The following is a 21,021-nucleotide window of genomic DNA, read 5'->3' as shown; positions in this document are numbered from 1 at the left end:
CCCTCCCATACAAATGTATAGGCTAACCTTTCTGACTCGAGGCTCATTATGTTAAAACAGGAGAATTATTTTCTCCCCCTCCCAAACAAGCTCATGATAAATTGAGACTGTCTCAAGACCCCAAAATCCCCCAAAACCCCCAAAAATATATGTTTTAAAAATCCCAACCCCGCCCCTCCCCCCGACTCTCGGCCCATCAGGTCAAAAGAAGAAACCGATCTCTGCCCCAGTGAGTACATGTTAAACTAAGACTTACTGATTTACTTTTATATTTTCATTCCATTCAAAGAGTGATCCAACGAATATTTGTCCATGTTCTTCTCGAGGTAATAAATTAATTTTCCGATTACATTCATCACCATCGAGTATATTCACAAATATTATTTTAGAACTTAGTTCTTGGTTTATGTGTCTTTGTTGAGCAGAAATATATTGATAAACTTCTCTCAATGTTCTTGTTTGACCACCTCCTGATCCACATATCAGTTTGAGATTGTAGTAAATTCTTTTTCCATTGTTCAATTGATAACCATTCAAGTTTTCAGTCCATTCAAGGATATTAATTTTTTCCTTTACATCCTCCAACTTATTTGTAATTAAATTTATCTGCATATTTGTTTTTTTTACTTTTACCCTGGTTATATCTTCAATTAGACATATTTGATATTTCTCCCATTTTTTTGTTATCCATTTAAATACCAAGTCTGATTACATCTCCACTCTTTGGTTTGGTTATTGCTTGGTTCTATCATTTATAAATCAGTAAAAAGACGCCCCTTAACACTTATACTTATAACCATAAAGGATACTCTTGATTCCATTCTCTAAAATATATCTTTAATCATCAAAAGCTACTAATGCTTTCTTATTTATCTCTTCTGTATATAATTGATGGTTATAACTTCTTATTGTATTCATTTTCTGTAATCTTCCTTCTTTAAGGTTAAAAAGTTGTAATAATGTTTAAAGTTTATTGTTTCCTTGATGATATTTTTCTTTATTCCCTTTAGCTTCTTATCACACCTTTCAAAGTTATTATTATCAATATACGTAAAAGCATAAGACTTTGATCTCAAACCCACAAATTAACTCATGACCTTCCCACCCAACTCATCCTTAAACTTACCAATAACCTATTTATTCTTTAATGAAAACAACATACCATCAGACTTATAATTACTTGTATCATACATATCAATATTATCGATCATATCCTCATGTACATCACTTGTCTTAATTTATAACATAAAACTATCTGTATCCATAACAATGACACATTATCGTTATACTTTAATTTTAAATTGTTATAGTAATAGTCATACATTAACGACTTTGACAAGTCAGGAATTGATGTTCCTATATAAATTGGTTTATCCATTTCAATACTCTTTTTTCAAATGAATAGCACAAAAGTTCTCTGTAAACACCTCCGCTCATTCAAAACTTGGTCTATTAATTAACTTTGAAGCCTGTTTCCAAGATGTAGCAAGTATTATGTTTTGTCGATTCCTAATATTTTCCAGTCTTTCCAAACACAGCATTATTCATTAATTTATAAAAGTCCTTCTCAAAATCTGATTTTGCTTCTGTTTTCCTTTTTGTATTAAAATTGATATATTTCTTTAACCAATGACTTTGTTTATATTACAAAATTCTATGAATTTTTCTCACTCTCTACACAACAGATAAATAGTGTCTCAAGTTCCTTTGATGTAAAACATAACTTTCTTTATCATTTAATGTTGCAAGTAGTTTTTCTGGAGATTTACCTTTTATATTAAATGAATGTTGGTAATCACTGAACCATTATTTTCTTGGACTTCCTTTATCAGAGGAAAAGGTAGTTCTTTATGTTTGTTATGAAGTTCTTCTGGATAGTTTAAATCAACCTCAAAATAATATCCAACTTCGTCTTCATCCAATTATTTTTGAGAGGAGATAGCAATGTCAAGTAAAACTTTTTCATAATGTTTTTCTGTAACCCATTTAAGGTTTCCATAAGGTAAAGATTGAGACATAGTCCACCCATAAAAATTGTTAGCATCATAATACATCAGGTAAGAGTTGTCCTCATTCTTATTATAATCAGGAAGATATTTGTTATTTGCCTTTGCATGTCTCTAGAAACATACTTGAGATATTCCTCCTCTTTTAACCCTCTCTATCATTAAAAGCATATCCATATTACTGATTAATTCCAAATTAATTTTGTCATTTTTAACATTGAACTCCGAGACAGGCCGGGGCTGTGTAATAGTGAACAGGATCTAATCCATAAGAATTTTTATTATGACAGACTGTTCTAAAAGTTTCAAACACATCAACCAATAATAATACATCAGTTTTAAGATAAATCATGATATTCTCCAAGATTCTTTATATTAAACTTCTCCCAAACCTTTTTAGCTTGTATATAATCTCTATCAGAAATTTGAGTTTTATTAAACTCTCCGTAGAAACTTTCCCTTGAAGGAAGTTGTGTTTCTTTAAACTTCTCAAATGAATCCATATAGTCATATGGATATATTCCCTTTTGGGATAAGAGATCAATCTCTTCTTGATTTGAGAAATGTGATTTAAGATTCAGTAAGTTTTTAATATTTGATACTAAATTAGATAATGGACTTGACATAAACTTGTATGTGTCAAGAAATCTGATATGGGTTGTGGGGGATGTATGAATTGTTTTTTGAATGATGTGTTTTTGATCTGTGTTAGGAATGGCAGAAATATGTCCAGATGTCTTTGAAAGTTCATTTATAAATTAATGTGTGTCATAGTGAGCGTTGTTGTGAAGAAAGACAGGAATAAAGTTTGGAGGCTTGCAATTAAGATTACAACGGGAATGAGCTGGACCTCTATATTTACCAGAAAGATGACAGTGATCCCTAACCTTCGCCTCTCCCTCAATTTTCTCCAAACAAATATGACAGATACTGTTCTTTCTAAATTCCTTTTTTTCTCCCTTTGTTAATGACATTGGTTTATAGGTTTTCACCATTATTTCTCATAGTCTTATAGTCTTTTTCCAATAGTCTTCAAAACTCCTCTGAGGAATCTTCTCCTCGATAAAGTTCTAACTTGCTGTATTCATCACCAACAGATGATTTGATATAACAGAAACCACAAGGAGTATGTTTTTGATATTTATTTGTGTATGATTTATTTGGATTTGGAGAAACAGGATCTATCTTTTCAAGGATACTTTCAAAATCAGCATATATCACAAATAAAACGGATGTTTTATAGATTTGGTGAAATCTTTGAATGATATGTTTGAACCTGCTTTTGGTAAATTGATTACGGTTGATTTATGATTACTGCAATATTTCGAATGTTGATTTAATCGTTCTTTTGTGTGAAAGGAGTTGAGACATCTCTTACAAGGATATGTTTTACATTTTCTCTTATATAGTTGTGATTTGGTTAATCTTGAGAAATTTTTTGATGAAAGCATAATGTGATTTTTCTTTCAAGTAAAGTGGAGAAGGTCAATGTGTGTTTCATCATTTTTATAGTTGTTTGAAATTTGTAATATTGGGTGGTCACTCGAGTACCCTTAATTTCACTTTTCCCATCTGTCTGTATATTTGTTTGTTTGTTTGTTTGTATGTCTGTATGTAATGGACAGCTCTGGAAGCCAGAGGAGTCAAACGATTTTGATGAAACTTGACAGGTAGATTCATACCACGATCTAGTTCTATACTTTTGAGCACCATTGCTATGGACACCACCGTTGCCTAGCAACAGGACTTTGAAATTTTTGAAAAATCCTAAAACATTTCTTTTTTCGAAAATCAAAAATTGGCTTCCAGGCTTTTATGTGCACTATAGTCACCCTCTTTGTCAAAAAGTTTCAGCCCGATCCGTCAAAAACTGTATGACTAGTATGCAATTATGTAACGACCACCCATGTTGCTGACCGGCTTGTCTGAACTTTGTTTATATCCGTTAATCCATATATATTAATAAATGGATTATTCATTTTCTCAAATTTTGGAATATCTCTCAATGACATTGGAAACTTTAAATGTTTAACATATAATGTATTCTCGTATTTCCTATAATGTTAAACCCTTTCAATATTCCATTGTGGAGGATGTAAGTGAGCAAGAACAGACCATAGAAAACATTTATTATCTTTGTTTTGAATCTTAACAACCGCTTTCTTAAGTTTTATCTCTTTTGGTAAATCTTACAAGAAGAAGTTGAAGAGGATCTGATTTTAAGATGTGTATATCTAAAAAGATTATTTTTGTAATAGGAAATCCACTACCTACTAGAGTGTTATCAACATCTTGTTCTTGTCTCTGGTGTTCATCGTAAACATCACATCTTAGAAAATCTTGAAATTATGAGATAAAGTGAGGGTTTGTCCTCATATAGGGAGTAGTTTCATCGTCTTGTCTTACCATTTTCAATTTTACTCCCATATAAAACTTAAATGTTTTCATTTCACTTAATGTGTTTTTAATTATAGTTTCAATACTTTGTTTAACCATATCACCAGCTTCCATGATTGAAGATGGTCCAGGCTGATAGATGGTCCAGGCTGTGTTTTTTATAATATTTATATTCGTGATTACAAACAACGCAGTACGTTGTATTCACCATATTTATTAATTATAAAACTTTGCTTAAAATAAAATATTCTTGATGAAAATTTCGTTTAATTTATAGGTGAATCTGTGCTTAAAACCATTTTATCCTCCAACTTTTTTCACTTAATAAATACAATGTATCAAGACACAAAAGCGAAGTTTCAATCAATCTCTTCATTTGTAAAAGATACTGAGAAGTATGTCAAGGATGTAAAATTGAACAAAGATAAATATAACAACTATTGGATAAAAACAATTGTGGTGAATAATATGAGTTCTTCAATTTCCTTCATTGGAAGGGCTTTTAGTATATCTGGAAGAACATTAGTTAAAGTATCTCAAACAAAAGTTTCTCCTCTCCTTCTGGTAATATATTCAAAACTAGAAAAAGCAATGAAACAAGAAAATGTATCAAAAAATAAAAACCTTATGGATGAAGCTTTAGCAAGAAAAGATAAGACCATCTGTAATATGCAAGGAGAAATTTGTATTTTTTTCAACAACCCTAAAGATGTAAATCCTTATGAAATAAAGGATGCTAATATATCAGGTGAAATGATATTTTGTTCAATTGTTAGTCAGGATCATTTTAAAATTACCCTTAATATAAAAAATGTTGTAGTTGAATCTGGTAATGAAAAAAAGTATATAGATATCAATGGTAATGTTGTGTCTACTAATTAAATATGAGTCATTATTCAACTGAAGATTTTGAAGATTATGAGAGTGATGACAGTTATGATACCGAGAGTTTGTGTTCAAATGACAGTTATGATACTTATAGTTTGTGTTAAAAGGATAGTGATGAAAGTAGTTTTATAGATGATTGTGAAAGTACCGAAGATGGTACCGAAGATTAATTTTAGTTTAAGTGAAGTTTTATTTTATCAATATGAATAATTCACTAGATTTTGAGCATCTTGAATTCCCTGATTCTCCATATGACAAATTTGAGAATTGTCCTGCCTGTGAAAGAGAGGGATTAAACACAGAGTCAAAAGTCTATAAAGAATGTATATTCTCTGATTATCTTCTAATTAATTGTTATAAAAAATATAAAAAGGAAAATAATTCTATAAAAATAAACACCAAAAATGAATTACTTTACAAGTTTGATTGGAGAAATGAATGTAAAGTATGAGGGTGATAATACACCTCTCCTTACAAGGGAAGAAACTGAACGTATTAGAGAAATGTTCAAAGATTGTTGTTATATATTATTCACGATTGTCATTTTCAGGGAAATATCAACACAAGATATTGTATGAATAAAATAATGGATTATCTTGAAATTAAACCTGAATTTAGCTTAAAATATAAAGTTTCGAATAAAGCCAATAATAAATGAAACAAGTGGTGCCAGGTACAACAAATCCCACCCATTTAAGGCATAAAGTTATTTTGGGGATCAAATTTTAATTTGATATATCCTTAACCTGAGTGTTGATTTTATGGAATAGAATAAGGAATATTTTAGTAATAGTTTGAAGTCAATTAAACCATTTTTGATGAAGTTATGAGCGAAAAAGGTTTTGACCTTTTCATGACCTGACCTTGACCTTTGACCTAATTGGACCCAAAAGTTAATGCGGTCGTCCGAGTTTCATTACCCCCCTGTGGATACAATTTGACAGTGTTTGAGCCAGCCGTTTTCCCGTAAAGTTGTATTTTCATAACCATGTTTTAATTTAATGAAAAATTTATAATTTTGACCGATGGCCATGTCCCCCAAATCTTCAGACCCTCCCGATCTTCACAAATATGCATTTTCACTATAGGAATGGGAAGGATTATACGTGACAAATAGAATAAGGTTCACTATAAGCTTAGTTTGAAGTAAATCAGATCATTTTTGACAAAGTTATGAGTGGAAAACGATTTTGATATTTTTGGGACCTTGACCTTGACCGTTGATTCAATTGGACCCAAAAGTTAATGGGGTCGTCGAATGTTCATTGCCCACCTGTGGATTAAATTTGATAGTGTTTGCTAAAGCCGTTTTGCCGTAAAGTTGCAAACTGACAGACAGACGGACAAACAAACAGACAAACAAACCGGACGATTACAATATTCTGCTCCCTCCCTCCGGGAGGGGGCGGGTTAATAACCCCTTTTTCCAAATATATAAATGAATGATTTTTTTACCCATTTGGGAAAATAAGATAAAATTTAACAATCATAAAAAATGTTCCAAATTCATTAAGATGTCTCATAGTTGGTTCAAGCGGATGTGGAAAAACCTGCTTACTTTTAAAGATGCTCCTGACTCCCAACTTTTTATATTATGATCATTTAGTAATTTTCACAAAGTCGAGTTTTCAACCTGAGTATCAACTACTCTCACAAGGTTTTAATGCTGGTCTTCAAAAAGAAGATATTATCGGTTTATTTAAACTTCAAAACAAACTAAATGATTACAACATTAAAGATATAATACAACTATTTTGTGATCACAGAGATATAAGAAGAAATCAAAACTGATTACTTGTATTCTTAGTGATAATATGGATGATATACCTTCTCCTCACGATTTGGATAGATCAAAAAATAACCTCGTTATCTTTGATGATTGTGTTAATGAGAGAAACCAAACGGTAATGGACAGCTTCCACACAAGAGGAAGACATTCTTCTTGTAATTGTATTTGTCTTAGTCAATCATACTTTCAACTTCCTCGTCGTTCCATCAGAAACAATGCTAATACTTTTATTTTATTCAAGTTAAATTCAATCGATATATACAAGTTTTTGGAAGGATAATTGTTCTACATTATGCAGTAAAAAGGAATTTGAGGATTATATGGGGCACAAAAAATTAATATATTGTTGTGAAACAAGACGAGATATTAAGGGATATATTTTCATATATAAATGACAACTATCATGATAAATATTGTGGGTAAATCTGCTTCTGGAAAAAAACTTTCAAAAAGCAAGGTTCTTGTATAGTACAAATGAGAATATTGTAAATTTACTTTAAAAACACCCCGTGATACGCATTGTATCAACAACAACGAGAGCAATAAGACCGAGGGAAGTAGAAGGTAAAGATTATTACTATGTTTCAGTAGAGGAACATATGTGATTGAAGAATGAAGGTCAAATATTTGAGGAGGTTTCTCTTGGTACAACAAAATAATCTCATTGTAAGAGTGAGTTAAAGAAATTAAAATCTTGTGCTCTTGGGATATTCGAAACTAATCCAGAAGGAATGAAACAAATTATTAAACAACTGAGCAGGGTTAAGCTTTTATCATTCGGTTTTTAATTTTGATGAAGAAACTCAATGCAGACGTATGAAAAGCAGAGATACAAGTGTTAGTGTTGAGGAAATTACAACTCGTATTAATATTAATAAATAATTTGATGAAATATTTATAGAAAAGGATATATTTTAACACATCTACTTGGATGATGAAGAAAAGGAAAATTTCCCTGTTGATCTTTACAATTCATTAAATGATATTTTCCAATAAATAAATGGCTGCGAAAGAAAGAGCAAGAAGATTTATGGAGCATCAAGAGTTGGTTTCAAAGTTGTAAAACAACAGGAAGACATAAAGAAGAAACGCAGACAGAAACTAATGGGTGAAGAAGCATTTGAAAGAAAACAAGATACATTTTTTAAACCACTTTTAAAAGCTTCCCAAGAAAAAATTATAGATGTTTCCACAGTTCCCACATCAGAATATACTCCGAAAAATGTTCAAATGTTGAAAGATTTCAGTCAAATGACGGAGGAAGAATTTGGGCATACAGGAGCTTTTGATGATGAAGGATTATTTCAACAACTGAAACTGAAACAACTAACCCTAACACTGATTATATTGTGAATGCTCTTCAAAACAATGAACATTTAGTGGATTCAAAAACCAAAGCAGAACTCATTCCAACAGAACTACCCGCAATGTTTCATCTTGTTCAAGAAAATGTATTGATATTTAATGATGAATTAAAGTTCTTGAGTTCTTCTCAACCCCCTGTTGAACTAACTCTGAGATTAATGTTTCTTCTCACAAAAGATGGAAGACAAGGTTCAACTGTGAGGGATGAATCAAAGTATTTTAATCAACCAATGAACATGAAAAATATAGATGATGGAGTATATATTGATCTGCTGGACTCTTAATTATAGGGTGTCTTTCTGGTAAAAGTAGGACGAATGAGAAGGAGAAACACATTATTCAGGCTTTAAGTATCCTTGGTTCAGGTGATAGTTTTCTTCCAAATGACCCATCACAATTAGTTAGTAGACTGTTATTGTTGTTAGGTTGTAAGAAAGCTGGAAATAACAATTGTTTTAATGAAGCATCAGCCATTTTAGACCAGTTGATGAACATGAAAATAATTAATAAATGTCAATACAAAGACATTTTATCTCATTAAATAAAATGAGAAGCACAATCCTTAATTTTAATTTCACAACAATCGACCACACATTTTCATTCCCATACCCACCACAACTTGACACAACAAAATATTATGAGGCATCTTTATTGTCCATGGAAACTTATAATACCTTATTTAATATAAACGAGAAAAATGACAAGTTTAGTTATAATCAGGGAAGTGGATACAAAACGATAACAGTTTCACCCGGAGCATATGAGATTTCTCAAATATCTTCCGAAATTGTTCATCTTGTGAAAGAACAGGGTGATTATCCAAAAAATATTGTTATAGATATTCAAAAACATACTTCAAAATCAACGATTAAACTTAAAAATAACTACAAGTTTAATTTCACAATTGATAATTCATTTAGAGAGTTATTGGGTTTCTCCTCAAAAAAGATTGAAACTAATAGGACGTTTTACAGTGATAATGTCATTCAAATATCCTCAGGAATAAATTCAGTATTAATTCACGGTGATTTCATTGATGGTGCTTATAATGATGGAATAAAAACAAATGCAATATTTTCATTCAGCTCATACTCAACCCCAATTGGTTATAAATTCAATGTGGAACCCAAAATCTGGTTTATCTAACTGTGTCAGGAAAAACCATATACAGGTAGTCCTCGACTTACGACCGTGATTGGTTCTGACCGATCGGTCGTAAGTCGATTTGGTCGAAAGTCAGACAACCTTTATTTATTTATTTATTTTTAAATATTATACTGTATAATTATACAATAGTCATCTGTAAGTCATACTGTATTTTATTAACATTTTCTTTGTTCAAGTCAAACACTGCACTAAAGTACAATTGTTTTAATACGGTGCTGTATTTGCAAAACATTCAAAAATATAAAAAATACAAAACATGTTATTGGTCACTCATGCTTGGCTGTGGATCATCGATGTTATCTGCTAGGGCAGCGCTCGAGGTATCCGGAGTTGTTTTTTCGTAAACATGGTGAGCTTTGTTTGAATGGTTTGTTTCTTTTTCTCCTCGTAAATTTCACGATACAGGCGAAAAACATCGTGTGCCATCCGTTCAATCCTTGCAAAGCGTTCAATATTTGGGTCCATTTTCTCAAAATGTGAAAGAACTTTATTTCATAAAGATAAACCTTCTGATAATTTATTTGTGGTGAATTTCATTTCTGGCTCCTCCTGTTCTTCTTTTTCCGCTTCTACTCTCATTTCTTCTTCCGCCACTCTTTCTTCTTCCAATTCAATTAGCTCTTCATTTGTAAGTTCTCCGGATTCTTGATCTAGCAACTCCTCGACATCTTCCACTTCACACTCCAAAGAAAGGTCTATTGCCAGTTTTAGTATTTTTTCCTGAACCTTTTCAACTTCATGTTCACTTGATACACATATAAATGTTGTATTGTTTCCAAAAGTCTCGTAACAATAGTTCTGGGTCGGCATCTATAGCGGCTATGGCTTTGGCGAAAGGTAGTTCGGAGATAGTTCACCTTGAATGCAGCAATCGAACCTTGGTCCATAGGCTGGATAAGTGGAGTCGTGTTTGGCCGCAAGAAAACCTCTTTCACATGGGGATGGAGATCAGCGAGATGAGGTGGATGTCCAGGTGCATTATCTAGTATCAAAAAAATCTTGAAAGGAATTCCTCTCTCCAAACAATATTCACGAACTTGAGGAATAAAACAATTCAGGAACCAGTCTTGAAAGAGTGCCTGCGTCATCCATGCTTTAGCACGAGAACGATAGTAGACGGACATTGTGTGCTTGTTCACGTTCTTGAACACCCGTGGGTTTTCCGAGTGATAAATTAAGAAAGGCTTCAGCTTAAATCCCACGATGTTCCCACCAAGCAGCAATGTCAGCCTATCCTTAAATACTTTAAATCCAGGCATGGATTTGGCTTCTTTGTGGATGTAAGTGTGTGTTGGCATCCGTTTCCAAAACAATCCCATCTCATCCACATTGAAAATCTGCTCTGCATCATACCCCTCTTGCGTAATTATCTCATCGGGACTATCAACAAACTCAAGAGCTCCTTCCTCATCTGCACTCCCTGCTTCTCCAGTCACTCGAACATTAGTAATTTGGAATCTTTCCTTGAATCTTTTGAACCAGCCAGTACTTGCTACAAATTATTGACTGTAGTCTTCGCCGGCGTGCTCTTTCAAAGTCTGAAAAAGACTTCTGGCCTTCATCTGCACAGTGAAAAGGCTTAACGGTGTCCGTTTTTGGATCTGACCTTCCATCCAAAGATGCAGCAGTTTCTCCATTCTGTGGATGGGCCCGGTCCATTGCGTTGTTATAACTGTCGACCGAATGGGTGCAGAACCTTTCACAGCTTCATGAATCCTATCTTTGTCTTTCAAAATGGTCGACACAGTAGAGTGTGATAACTTAAGATCACGTGCGATCGCATTCACTTTCTTTCCTCCTTCATACTGTTTGATCACCTGCATTTTCGTGGCGAGATCAATACCCTTTCTATCCTTCTTGGCAGTTTGAGGAGTACAGAAAGATAATTTCCTCTTGGTGGACAGCTTGGGAATGGCATCTTGAGACATCTTGAGAGCACGCTAACACACTAGCAATGGCGGGTGCTGGGTTGTAAACTAAGCAGTCTGAGTGGGCGGTGGCGCGTAGCATTCTGCTCATAAATTCGTAAAGTTTGTCGTCGTCGTAAAGTGGTCGTAAAGTCGATCAGTCGTAAGTCGCATAGGTCGTAAGTCGACGACTACCTGTACAGATAAATTTTAGGATAACCGACCAAGATAATCACATGATTTCTTTTAATGGAGAAATTATATCTATCAGAATTCACCAACGTGAAGTTTTCCAAAAAATAAATACGATGGTTATTGTGAGCAAACACGAGTTGGGGAAATATAAAACAAGTGGTGCCAGGCACAACAAATCCCACCAATTTAAGGCATAAAGTTATTTTGTGGATCAAATTAAAATTTGATATATCCTTAACCTGAATGTTGATTATAAGGAATAGAATAAGGAATATTTTAGTCTTAGTTTGAAGTCAATTAAACCATTTTTAACGAAGTTATGAGCGAAAAAGTTTTTGACCTTTTCGTGACCTCGCCTTGACCTTTGACCTAATTGGACCAAAAAGTTAATGGGGTCGTCCGAGGTTCATTACCCCCCTGTGGATACAATTTGACAGTGTTTGAGCCAGCCGTTTTCCTGTAAAGTTGTATTTTCATAACCATGTTTTAATTTAATGAAAAATTTATAATTTTGACCGATGGCCATGTCCCCCAAATCTTCAGACCCTCCCGATCTTCACAAATATGCATTTTTACTATAGGAATGGGAAGGATTATATGTGACAAATAGAATAAGGTTCACTATAAGCTTAGTTTGAAGTAAATCAGATCATTTTTGACGAAGTTATGAGCGAAAAACGGTTTTGATCTTTTCGTGACCTTGACCTTGACCTTTGATCCAATTGGACCCAAAAGTTAATGGGGTCATCCAAGGTTCATTGCCCACCTGTTGATTAAATTTGATAGTGTTTGCTAAAGCCGTTTTGCCGTAAGGTTGCGCACAGACAGACAGACAAACAAACAGACAAACAAGCAGTCATAGACTGGTACTTACGAAATCATCAACTTGAACCAAGACCTCTGACTTTGTCTAATAAAAGCTGTCTCTAAAGAAGGTAGCATCACAAACCAGAAGTTTCTACGATGATTGTGTACCAAACCATCAAAAATCAAATGTTTGAAATCACTGTGACCTTGACCTTTGACCGATTTTGTCCAAAATCTAATCAGCGCTAGACATCACCTTCCTGAATCACGTGGTGTAATTTTACATTGGTAGCTTCTTCCGCTCGAGTTATAACTTTTTTTTGGGTGTTTGACCTCACTGTGACCTTGACATTTGACCGATTTTGACCAAAATCTAATCAGCACTAGCCATCACCCTCCTGAATCAGGTGGTGTAATTTGACATTGGTAGCTTCTTCAGTTCTCGAGTTATCGTGCCTACAAACAAACACACAAACACACACACACAAACAAACACACACACACACACACAAACACACAAACAGATGACGGAAGTCATCAATATACTTACGAAATCTTTAGATTTCGTAAGTAACAAACTGGATGATTACAATATCCCGCTCCCTCCCTCCGGGACGTGGCGAGATAATAATTACAGGGGATGGGATGTTCCTTTCCCCATACTACAAGGGTGAAGGTGTGTATCTTGGTAGAAGATACTATAAACCTAAGATACAAAGGGGGTGTTGGACATCAATTTAGAAGAGATGGGATAATTGATACTCTAATGGGTATCGGTTCAACTATTCTTAAACATAAAGACCTGATTGGTTCAACTGCTTCTGCTGTGGGAAATGTATCAGGTGCTATAAAAATTATCAAAGATGCCCAAAACGAATATCATAAATTACAAGCAATAAAATAAATTAAGAAAGGCAAAACTCAGCTGTCTCCTCAAGAAAGACAGAAAATAATTCAAATACTTGGGTCAGGGTTCAAAAAGTTTTAACATCTTTTTTCCTAAATAAATACAAGTATGGAAGCAATTGATAGTATTGTTGCGGATTCGCGCCCGCCGGCGTGCGGACGGCCACGTAACTCGAATCGCGGCACGTCGCCCACCGGACGGACAATCCAGTCGTGACCCTCTCGGACTAACGCCGGGAACTAGTCACGGGTGGACCTTTCGGTCTCACCACGATCGTGCCAATCGGCCCCCACGTGGGATAGTGTTGCTCGCCAAATTCGACCTACCTAAGTACCCACACGGAGGGTAGACCGGGCGATCGCACCTCGCCGCAGGTCGACTTCGGACACGGGCCACTTTAAGCGACCCGTTCCGTACTATCGGGATAACCGAGCGGTGTTATTCGTCGGCCTCGACGGTTCGATTAATTATCGGGCGTTTTAGCCCACGACCAACCCTTTACGTGAAGCAAGATGGAGATTCAATGAAAGAAAAGACGAAGCGAAGCGGGAAAACAGTTCAACATAACTCACATTTATTTCGCGATGAACGGGAAGCACACATATACAATTACACCAAAAGCACATGTAAAAGGAGAAGAAACACAATATTACACAAAAAGCAAATATAAAAGAGAAACACAATGCAGAGCTATCCGACTACCGAGCACACGGCAACACTTATACAATTTTACTTCACAGACGGCGCCGACAACACAGATACCCAAAGCAAAAGAAAAAGAACCACCCTCCAGGATGAGGGGGGTAGGCGGGCCTGGGGCCGAGACCGTGTCGGGCCTACCCGTCTGATGATGAGACGCAAAGCGGCGGTGGCGCCTCAACTCCGCGGGCCTCGCGGACAGTGTCTGGTAGGGGGTGGGAAAGGGGCCCCCTTGTCGCACTATCTCAGTGCGGGGGGAAACAGGAGGGGGTTGTTGATGCTCGGGGGGGAGGAGGATATCACCCTGTCTCGGGTCCTGCGACGAGCGTCTCCACCTCGACCTCGGTCGCGCCGCCGGCCTCTCCCTCCGCAGTCCCCGACTCCGACGCGAGCACCCCCTCGATCGCCTTCGCCGCCGCCACCTCTCCACAGCTCCGTCCTCTTCTTCCCAGCTCCACCGACAACTCCCAACCGCGAACTCGAACTCTTGACTTCTCCCCTCCGAACTGAACTGTTTGGCGAGCGCGGCCGTTTATCCCCCGTGGCCTCGCTCCCCCACCTTTGACCCTTTACCTCCGACCCTTCACCTCCAACTGGCTCCCCATTGGACCGAGGAAAAGTGGGCGTGAATGCTTTTTGATCCATGAATTTGCATATAGCGACCGCACTCCAACGCCCTGGAGGCGGGGCCAAATCGCCCCACGCTCTCCGATAGGATGGAACAGAAGTGGGCGTGAGTCGTTTTTGATACGTTTTTCTCGGAAAGTCTGTGATGTTTCTGAACACGCTGCTCGGTGCGCGCCCTGCACGAGTCCAGTATCGGTGCCCACAAGTGGCGCAAGAATGGTGGTGATGCGATGGTGGCGAGTTGTGATGGTAAAGGTCGTGGCTGTTGTTGTGAAGCGGCGTTGTGGTTGGTGGTTGTTGTGTGATGGCTGGTGAGACGTGGTTGGTGGTGGTAGTAATGGCGGCTGGTCCAAAATAAAGATAGTAAAAGAAAAACGGCTATCCTGAAGAGTCGCAGCCCGACTGAATGATATTTATTCCCTCGAAACAACGGGTTTGGGCCTAACTACACATATACTTACCGAGATATCTCACCGAAGGGACCTGAATGGTGGTTTGCGAATTTCGTCAACCACAACAGTATATATGATTTGGATGATACCATTGTCATCTCAAACTCCACTTAAAAAGAAGATGACTTCGAGGTAAATGCAATAACTGGAACAGACTGGAATGCAAATGGAACAAAAGGTTTTGAAATAAATAATCAACAAACTTATTTGAATCTATCCGAAAGTTTCTTGTTGTGTAAATTTACATTCACTAAGGCTGGGAATAACACAAATGCTACACTCGTAAATGATTTCTTCTGGAAAATGTTTGATCGTGTTCGTTTGTGCATTGGAACACAAGAAGTTGAAGTGGTTGATTATGTCTCTGCGACATCTGAAATGATGATATTTACACTATATTTATTTGGTGATAGAATGGGAAAGGGGGCTGTCGAAGGTTTTATTCCTGATATGTCAACGGGAACAAACACAGACCCTGGATATACTCAAAGGAAAGGAATGTATATTGATGATACAAAAGAAAATAATAGTGTTGCGAATTTGCGCCCGCCGGCGTGCGAACGGCCACGTAACTCGGATCGCAGCATGTCGCCCACTGAACGGACAATTCAGTCGTCACCCTCTGGGAACTATCGCCCGGAGCCAGTCATGGGTGGGCCTTTCGACCTCACCATAATCGTGCCAATCGGCCACCCACGTAGGATAGGGTAGTTTGCCAAGCTTGACCTACCTAAATATCCACGCTGATGGTAAACCGGGTGATTGTACCTCGCCGCAGGTCGACTCCGGACACGAGCCGCTTGGGCGGCCCGTTCCAAACTATTGGGATAACCGAGCGGTGTTATCGTCGACCTCGACGGTTCAGATTATTTACCGGGCGTGTTGCACCCACTACGAACCCTTTACGTGAAGCAGGATGGAGATTCAATTCGGAAAAGACGAAGCGAAACGGGAAAACAGTTCACACAATGCACATTTATTTCCTGGCACATGGAAAGCACACACATATGGCCATACACAATCAAAAATGCACATAGAGCAATTAAAACAAAAGCAACGACGACGTAGAGTTACTACCGACTACGCGCACACACAGCAACACTTATACAGTTCCACATTACAGACGGCACCAACACACATTTACTCAAAAGCAAAGGAAATAAGCCACCCTCATAGACAAAGGGGCAGATGGGCCTATAGGCCAATATGCACGCGTGACCTGAAGGAGAGGCCAGGCCCACGAGACCGGGGGGGTCCTACCCGCGTCCTCGTGACGCGTTGGCGGACGAGCCGCAGATGTGGCCGCATGGCTGTGCCCCGACTCCATGCTCCTTGGCGGGTTTCGTTGGCACGACGTTTGGAGTGGGGTGGGAACGGGGCCCCCTTTTTGCACTATCTCAGTGCGGGGGAAAGGGGAAATTGTTGATGCCCTCGGGGAGGAGAATAGCTGGCTAGCTTGGGTCCCGCGACGAGCGATCCCACACCGCGACCTCGTCGCCGACTGCCATCCTTCTCGCCTCAGACCCGAGCTCCTTGGCCTCTTCCCGCAACTCTTAGCCGACTCCAGAACCAAACTCGATGACACACCGATGACTTCGCCACCTGACTCGACTCTCTGCCACAACGATGACTCGACTCACTCTTTCTACCCTGATTTGCCTTGCGCTCGCTGTTTTATAGGCTGACAGGAGCAACTAATATGCAAATATCCGGATCAGGATGACCTCGGGGGAGGAGCCACGCTCGCCAATTTGTCAGAGGAAAGGGGGTGTGAATCTCCCCTGATCCAAGAATTTGCATATATCGATTTCCTACAGACGCGCCTGGAGGCGGGGCCAAGCCGCTCCGCGCTTGCTAATTGGACGGAGCAAAAGTGTGCGTGCAGCGTTCCTGATTCGAATTTTCCTTGGAAAGGTCGCTATTTGCACTCGCGGTTCGGTGCGTATCGCTGAACGGGCCCATGACAGCCTGACGTTCACTGTTCACAGGTGGTGCAGGAATGGCCGTAGAAGGAGAGAGGTGAAGGTGGTGGAGGGTTTTCGGTGGTGGTTTGATGGTTATGGTGCCGTTTGGGAATGGCGGTGATGCGATGATGTGGGAGCGAGTTGTGAAGGTAAAAGTCGTGGCTGTTGGCGTTGTTGTTGTCCGAGGGTTGGAGCGTGGTTTCAGTTGGTGACGATGGCTGGCGTGGTGGTTAAGGTGGTTGTTGTGTGATGGCGGTTGAGACGTGGTTGGTTCAAGATAAAGATAGAACAGAAAAACGGCTATCTCAAAGCGTCGCAGCCCGAATGAATCACATAAATTCCCTCTATACAACCAGTTTGAGGCTAACTACACATGTACTTAGAGATATCTCACCTGCGGGCCCTGAATGGTGGTTTGCGAATTTCCACAGCTGTAACAATCGTTTTACTGTGGCAGTTCTTCTTAAAGGTATATTTGGATTTTGTGATCATGACAAAGTTCTGTTTGGACTTTAAATGAGATTTCAACTACAAAGGATGATAATGAAAATAGATTACGTTTTGGTGTTGGTAGTGCTTTTGGTGATCAGAATAAATTTGTAATTGATGAAATGAGTTAGTATATTAGTGAATATACTCCTAATCTTAAAACAGAAGAGATGGTGAAAAGAAGACTTAACTCAAAGAAACCACTCAATGGTTTCCTTAAAACCTTAAAACCAATAAAACCTTATACCTTAAAAGAAGATGTCAACACGTTAAAATGAATCAAACCACTTACATGTGGAGTTTGGGTGTTCTGGAAGAAAAGCCACTATATCTGTGGATCATTTTTTTTAAAAAACCAGATGGTGATACTGCTACTGATAAGAATAATGCATTGAGTGATAATGTAAAGGTGAAACAACTTCGTGTTTCTCTAGATGGACCGTTTTATCCACGAGATAGATTGGAAATTAATTGGGAAAATATGATTATGCTGAAACATACAAGTCTTACCAAAAGGTGTGTGAAAGTAATGGACATAAAGAATCTATTTGGATACGACAGCATTTAAAAGTTTGTCTACAATCTATGCGTTTGACCTGAGTGCTCAAAAGGAAACTATAAAGTCGAATTGAGTGGATACTTCCCTATACATTGAAACAGGAGAGAGTGAAGAAGTTGATACATATTGTTTGCTTTTGGAAGAAACAGAATTACAGATTAATACAAATAATGGTGTTATGATTAGTCTCATATTTTTTTTTTGTTAAATAAATGAGTAGTAAAGCAACAACTGGGGTATATGTTAATCAAATCAATCTTCATAAACTATCATCTTGTGTTCAAACTCAAAAGCCTTGTACAATTAATGTTAATACAATTCAGAGAAAAGGATCAGTAAGAATTGATGTTTTGCTCACAAGAGAACAGGTGAAAATCTTGAACGATACTGGCTCACTTAAAATTAAAATGTCAAAACCAATGTTGAAGAAATATTCAATAAGAGAGACGAGTGGAGGAATTCTCCCATTTCTAATTCCTTTATTTGCTGGTTTAAGTGCGGTTGGAGCATTGACGGGTGGTATTTCAGCAGCGGTGAAAGCTTCCAATGAAAGGAAGGCTCAAATCCGGGCTCAAAAAGAATTGGAAAGACATAACAAAGAGTTGGAGAAACAAATTAGTGGAAGTGGTGTAATTGTAGATTTTGATGAAAAACGTGAAAGTCTGCCTGTAAAATTGAGATTGTTAGTTGGAGATATGATTTCTTCTATCACAGAAGCAGGTGTAAAATTAACTAAAAGGGGTAATGTATTATATCTTTCTAATAAATAAATGAGCATTGGTGAGTGGTTTGATGAATTTGGAAAGAATACAAGATCAAATTTTGAACTTGTCAAATATTGTAAGAAATTAAAAATTCATAATGTGGTTATTTGTATGAGAGATTAATTAACAAAGGTGCCTCAACATACAAAGAATATTATTATGAACTTCGAAGATAATAATGGGAAAGGTTCTCATTGGGATTGTATTTTTAATAGTGAAGATAAATATTGTTTTGATTGTTTTGGCCTTCCACCACCTGTTGAAGTCATAAAATTCCAACAGAATGGTGTTTATCAAACATTTCCAGTCCAAGAATTAAATTCCAAGTGTTGTGGTCAATTATGTCTACGGCATTATGTCCACGACATGAATTTTAAGAGTCCTATACTTGGGGTAATACCAGTGCTCATAGGCCGTTCAATTGTACCCCCCCCTCCCCGTTTGCAATGCTATTTTCCCTCGTACTGACGCTGGTGTCTTTTTCACTTTAGTTAAAACTGGTCTATCTTGTCTGCGGTTAAAACTAAGTATCCACACATGTCTTCTCCCTTCAATGGGATTGTAAACAAGGGCCACCCATGTTTTGAGGAGTGGGGAAGGTGTGAACACACCAAACATTTACTTTTGTCCATAGCCTTGGCATACTGTAAAGATAATGCTAAATCGGTGTTCAATGAACTTGAAGCACCCGCTCCCTACCCGAGCCGTCAAGGGGGTCATGTTACTATATTTATGCATATTTTACTCCAAGGGGTCCAAGGATTACACACCCAAAAAATGGTTGCGATCGGTTCAGTAGTTTTTGTGGAACCTGGGAACAGACAGACGGACAGATGGTGAAATATAGTATATTTATATTTATATTTATATTTATATCAGATGCTCCACCCCCTTTGTTCATACATATTTGGATTTTTTTGTGGTTTTAATAATAATTGAACTTAAATGCTTAAAAATTACCTTAATCTCCTGCACTTGTCAACATTTAGCAGTTGCACTGCACTTTTCAAATCCTAACATTTATATAGAGGGTGAGATGTATTATCAGGAGTCAATGCTCATGTGTATGTTGAAACTTGTTTTTTGAAATAATGGGAAATTTAAACTTCTTCCTTTGTATAGATTAGTGGTGCAGCAGCCTGCAAGTGTTTAAGTAACAAGAAGAATTTCCCCGCTTTCATGAGAACTGCACCCAGTGACTTGCACCATGCCGATGCAGTTGCCCACTTGGTGCTCCATTTTAAATGGGTGTTTGTTGGTGCTTTTGCTGTTGATGATGATTTTGGTCGAACTGGTATTAATCAGATTCTTAATACGATTGAAACCAACGGTGGCTGCATTGCCTTCAATGAACTGTTACCTAAAGTGAAAAATGAAGAAAAAATTCAACAATTTGGTAACTTCTGTTTTCATTATTTATTGTATATCTCACTTTTTAAAAATGTACTGCTTCTTTTGATACCAATTCTGTATCCTGGCAAATTATATAAAATAGATCATGAAAATAATTTTCAAAAATATGTTCAGTATTCCCACACAATCACTTCATTCATGATGCTGTTACTTCAGCTTCTGCTTTTGGTTCTCTTGTTTGAGAAAAAAGTCACTTTTGGCTCAAATCTGGGAAAGCTGGGAAAGCCACATTTCCAAGCCAGCTTCAAAAGCCAGTTCCCGACTGGGCATCCTCCATTGTGCAAAGTCCTTCTTTGGCACACCTGAGCTCCTGGCCACATACAAAGCTTTCGTCAACTTTGTATGGAGTACTGCTCTCCCCTCTGGGCTGGTGCTCCCACCTCTCACCTTTCTCGGCTTCACGCTGTGGAAACCAAGACATTTAGTATCATTGGTATCTCCCCCAATGAGGTTGAGTCTTTGGGTCTCTCACACTCTCAACACAGGCTTTCTGTCTTGTAACATCTCCTCTCTGGCGTCGCTCACACCTCCCCACCCACTCTGTCTGAGATACGTCCCCCCACCATATTTCCACAGGGCCCTCAAGGTCTGCCAGCAACCCCCTTCTGGTACAACTTCCAAAATCA

The 21,021-nt window shown here is 37.7% G+C and overlaps 1 protein-coding gene across 2 annotated transcripts in view; it reads left to right on the top strand.

The window, feature by feature from the left end:
• LOC147035109 (extracellular calcium-sensing receptor-like) overlaps window positions 1-21,021 on the top strand; it is a 90,317-nt gene that overhangs the window by 34,170 nt on the left and 35,126 nt on the right. For both annotated transcript variants that reach the window (XM_085893743.1, XM_085893742.1), the window contains exon 3: window positions 20,105-20,378. In XM_085893743.1, coding sequence (XP_085749869.1) covers window positions 20,105-20,378 — 274 coding nt within the window. The remainder of the gene's footprint in view (window positions 1-20,104; window positions 20,379-21,021) is intronic.

This window comes from Eptatretus burgeri, chromosome 1, assembly GCF_056783735.1.
Source record: "Eptatretus burgeri isolate ZD-2024b chromosome 1, Ebu_testis_v1, whole genome shotgun sequence".
Lineage (NCBI taxonomy): Eukaryota > Metazoa > Chordata > Myxini > Myxiniformes > Myxinidae > Eptatretus > Eptatretus burgeri.
Note: the sequence above shows the minus strand (reverse complement) of the source record. Positions and strands in the feature narration are given on the sequence as shown.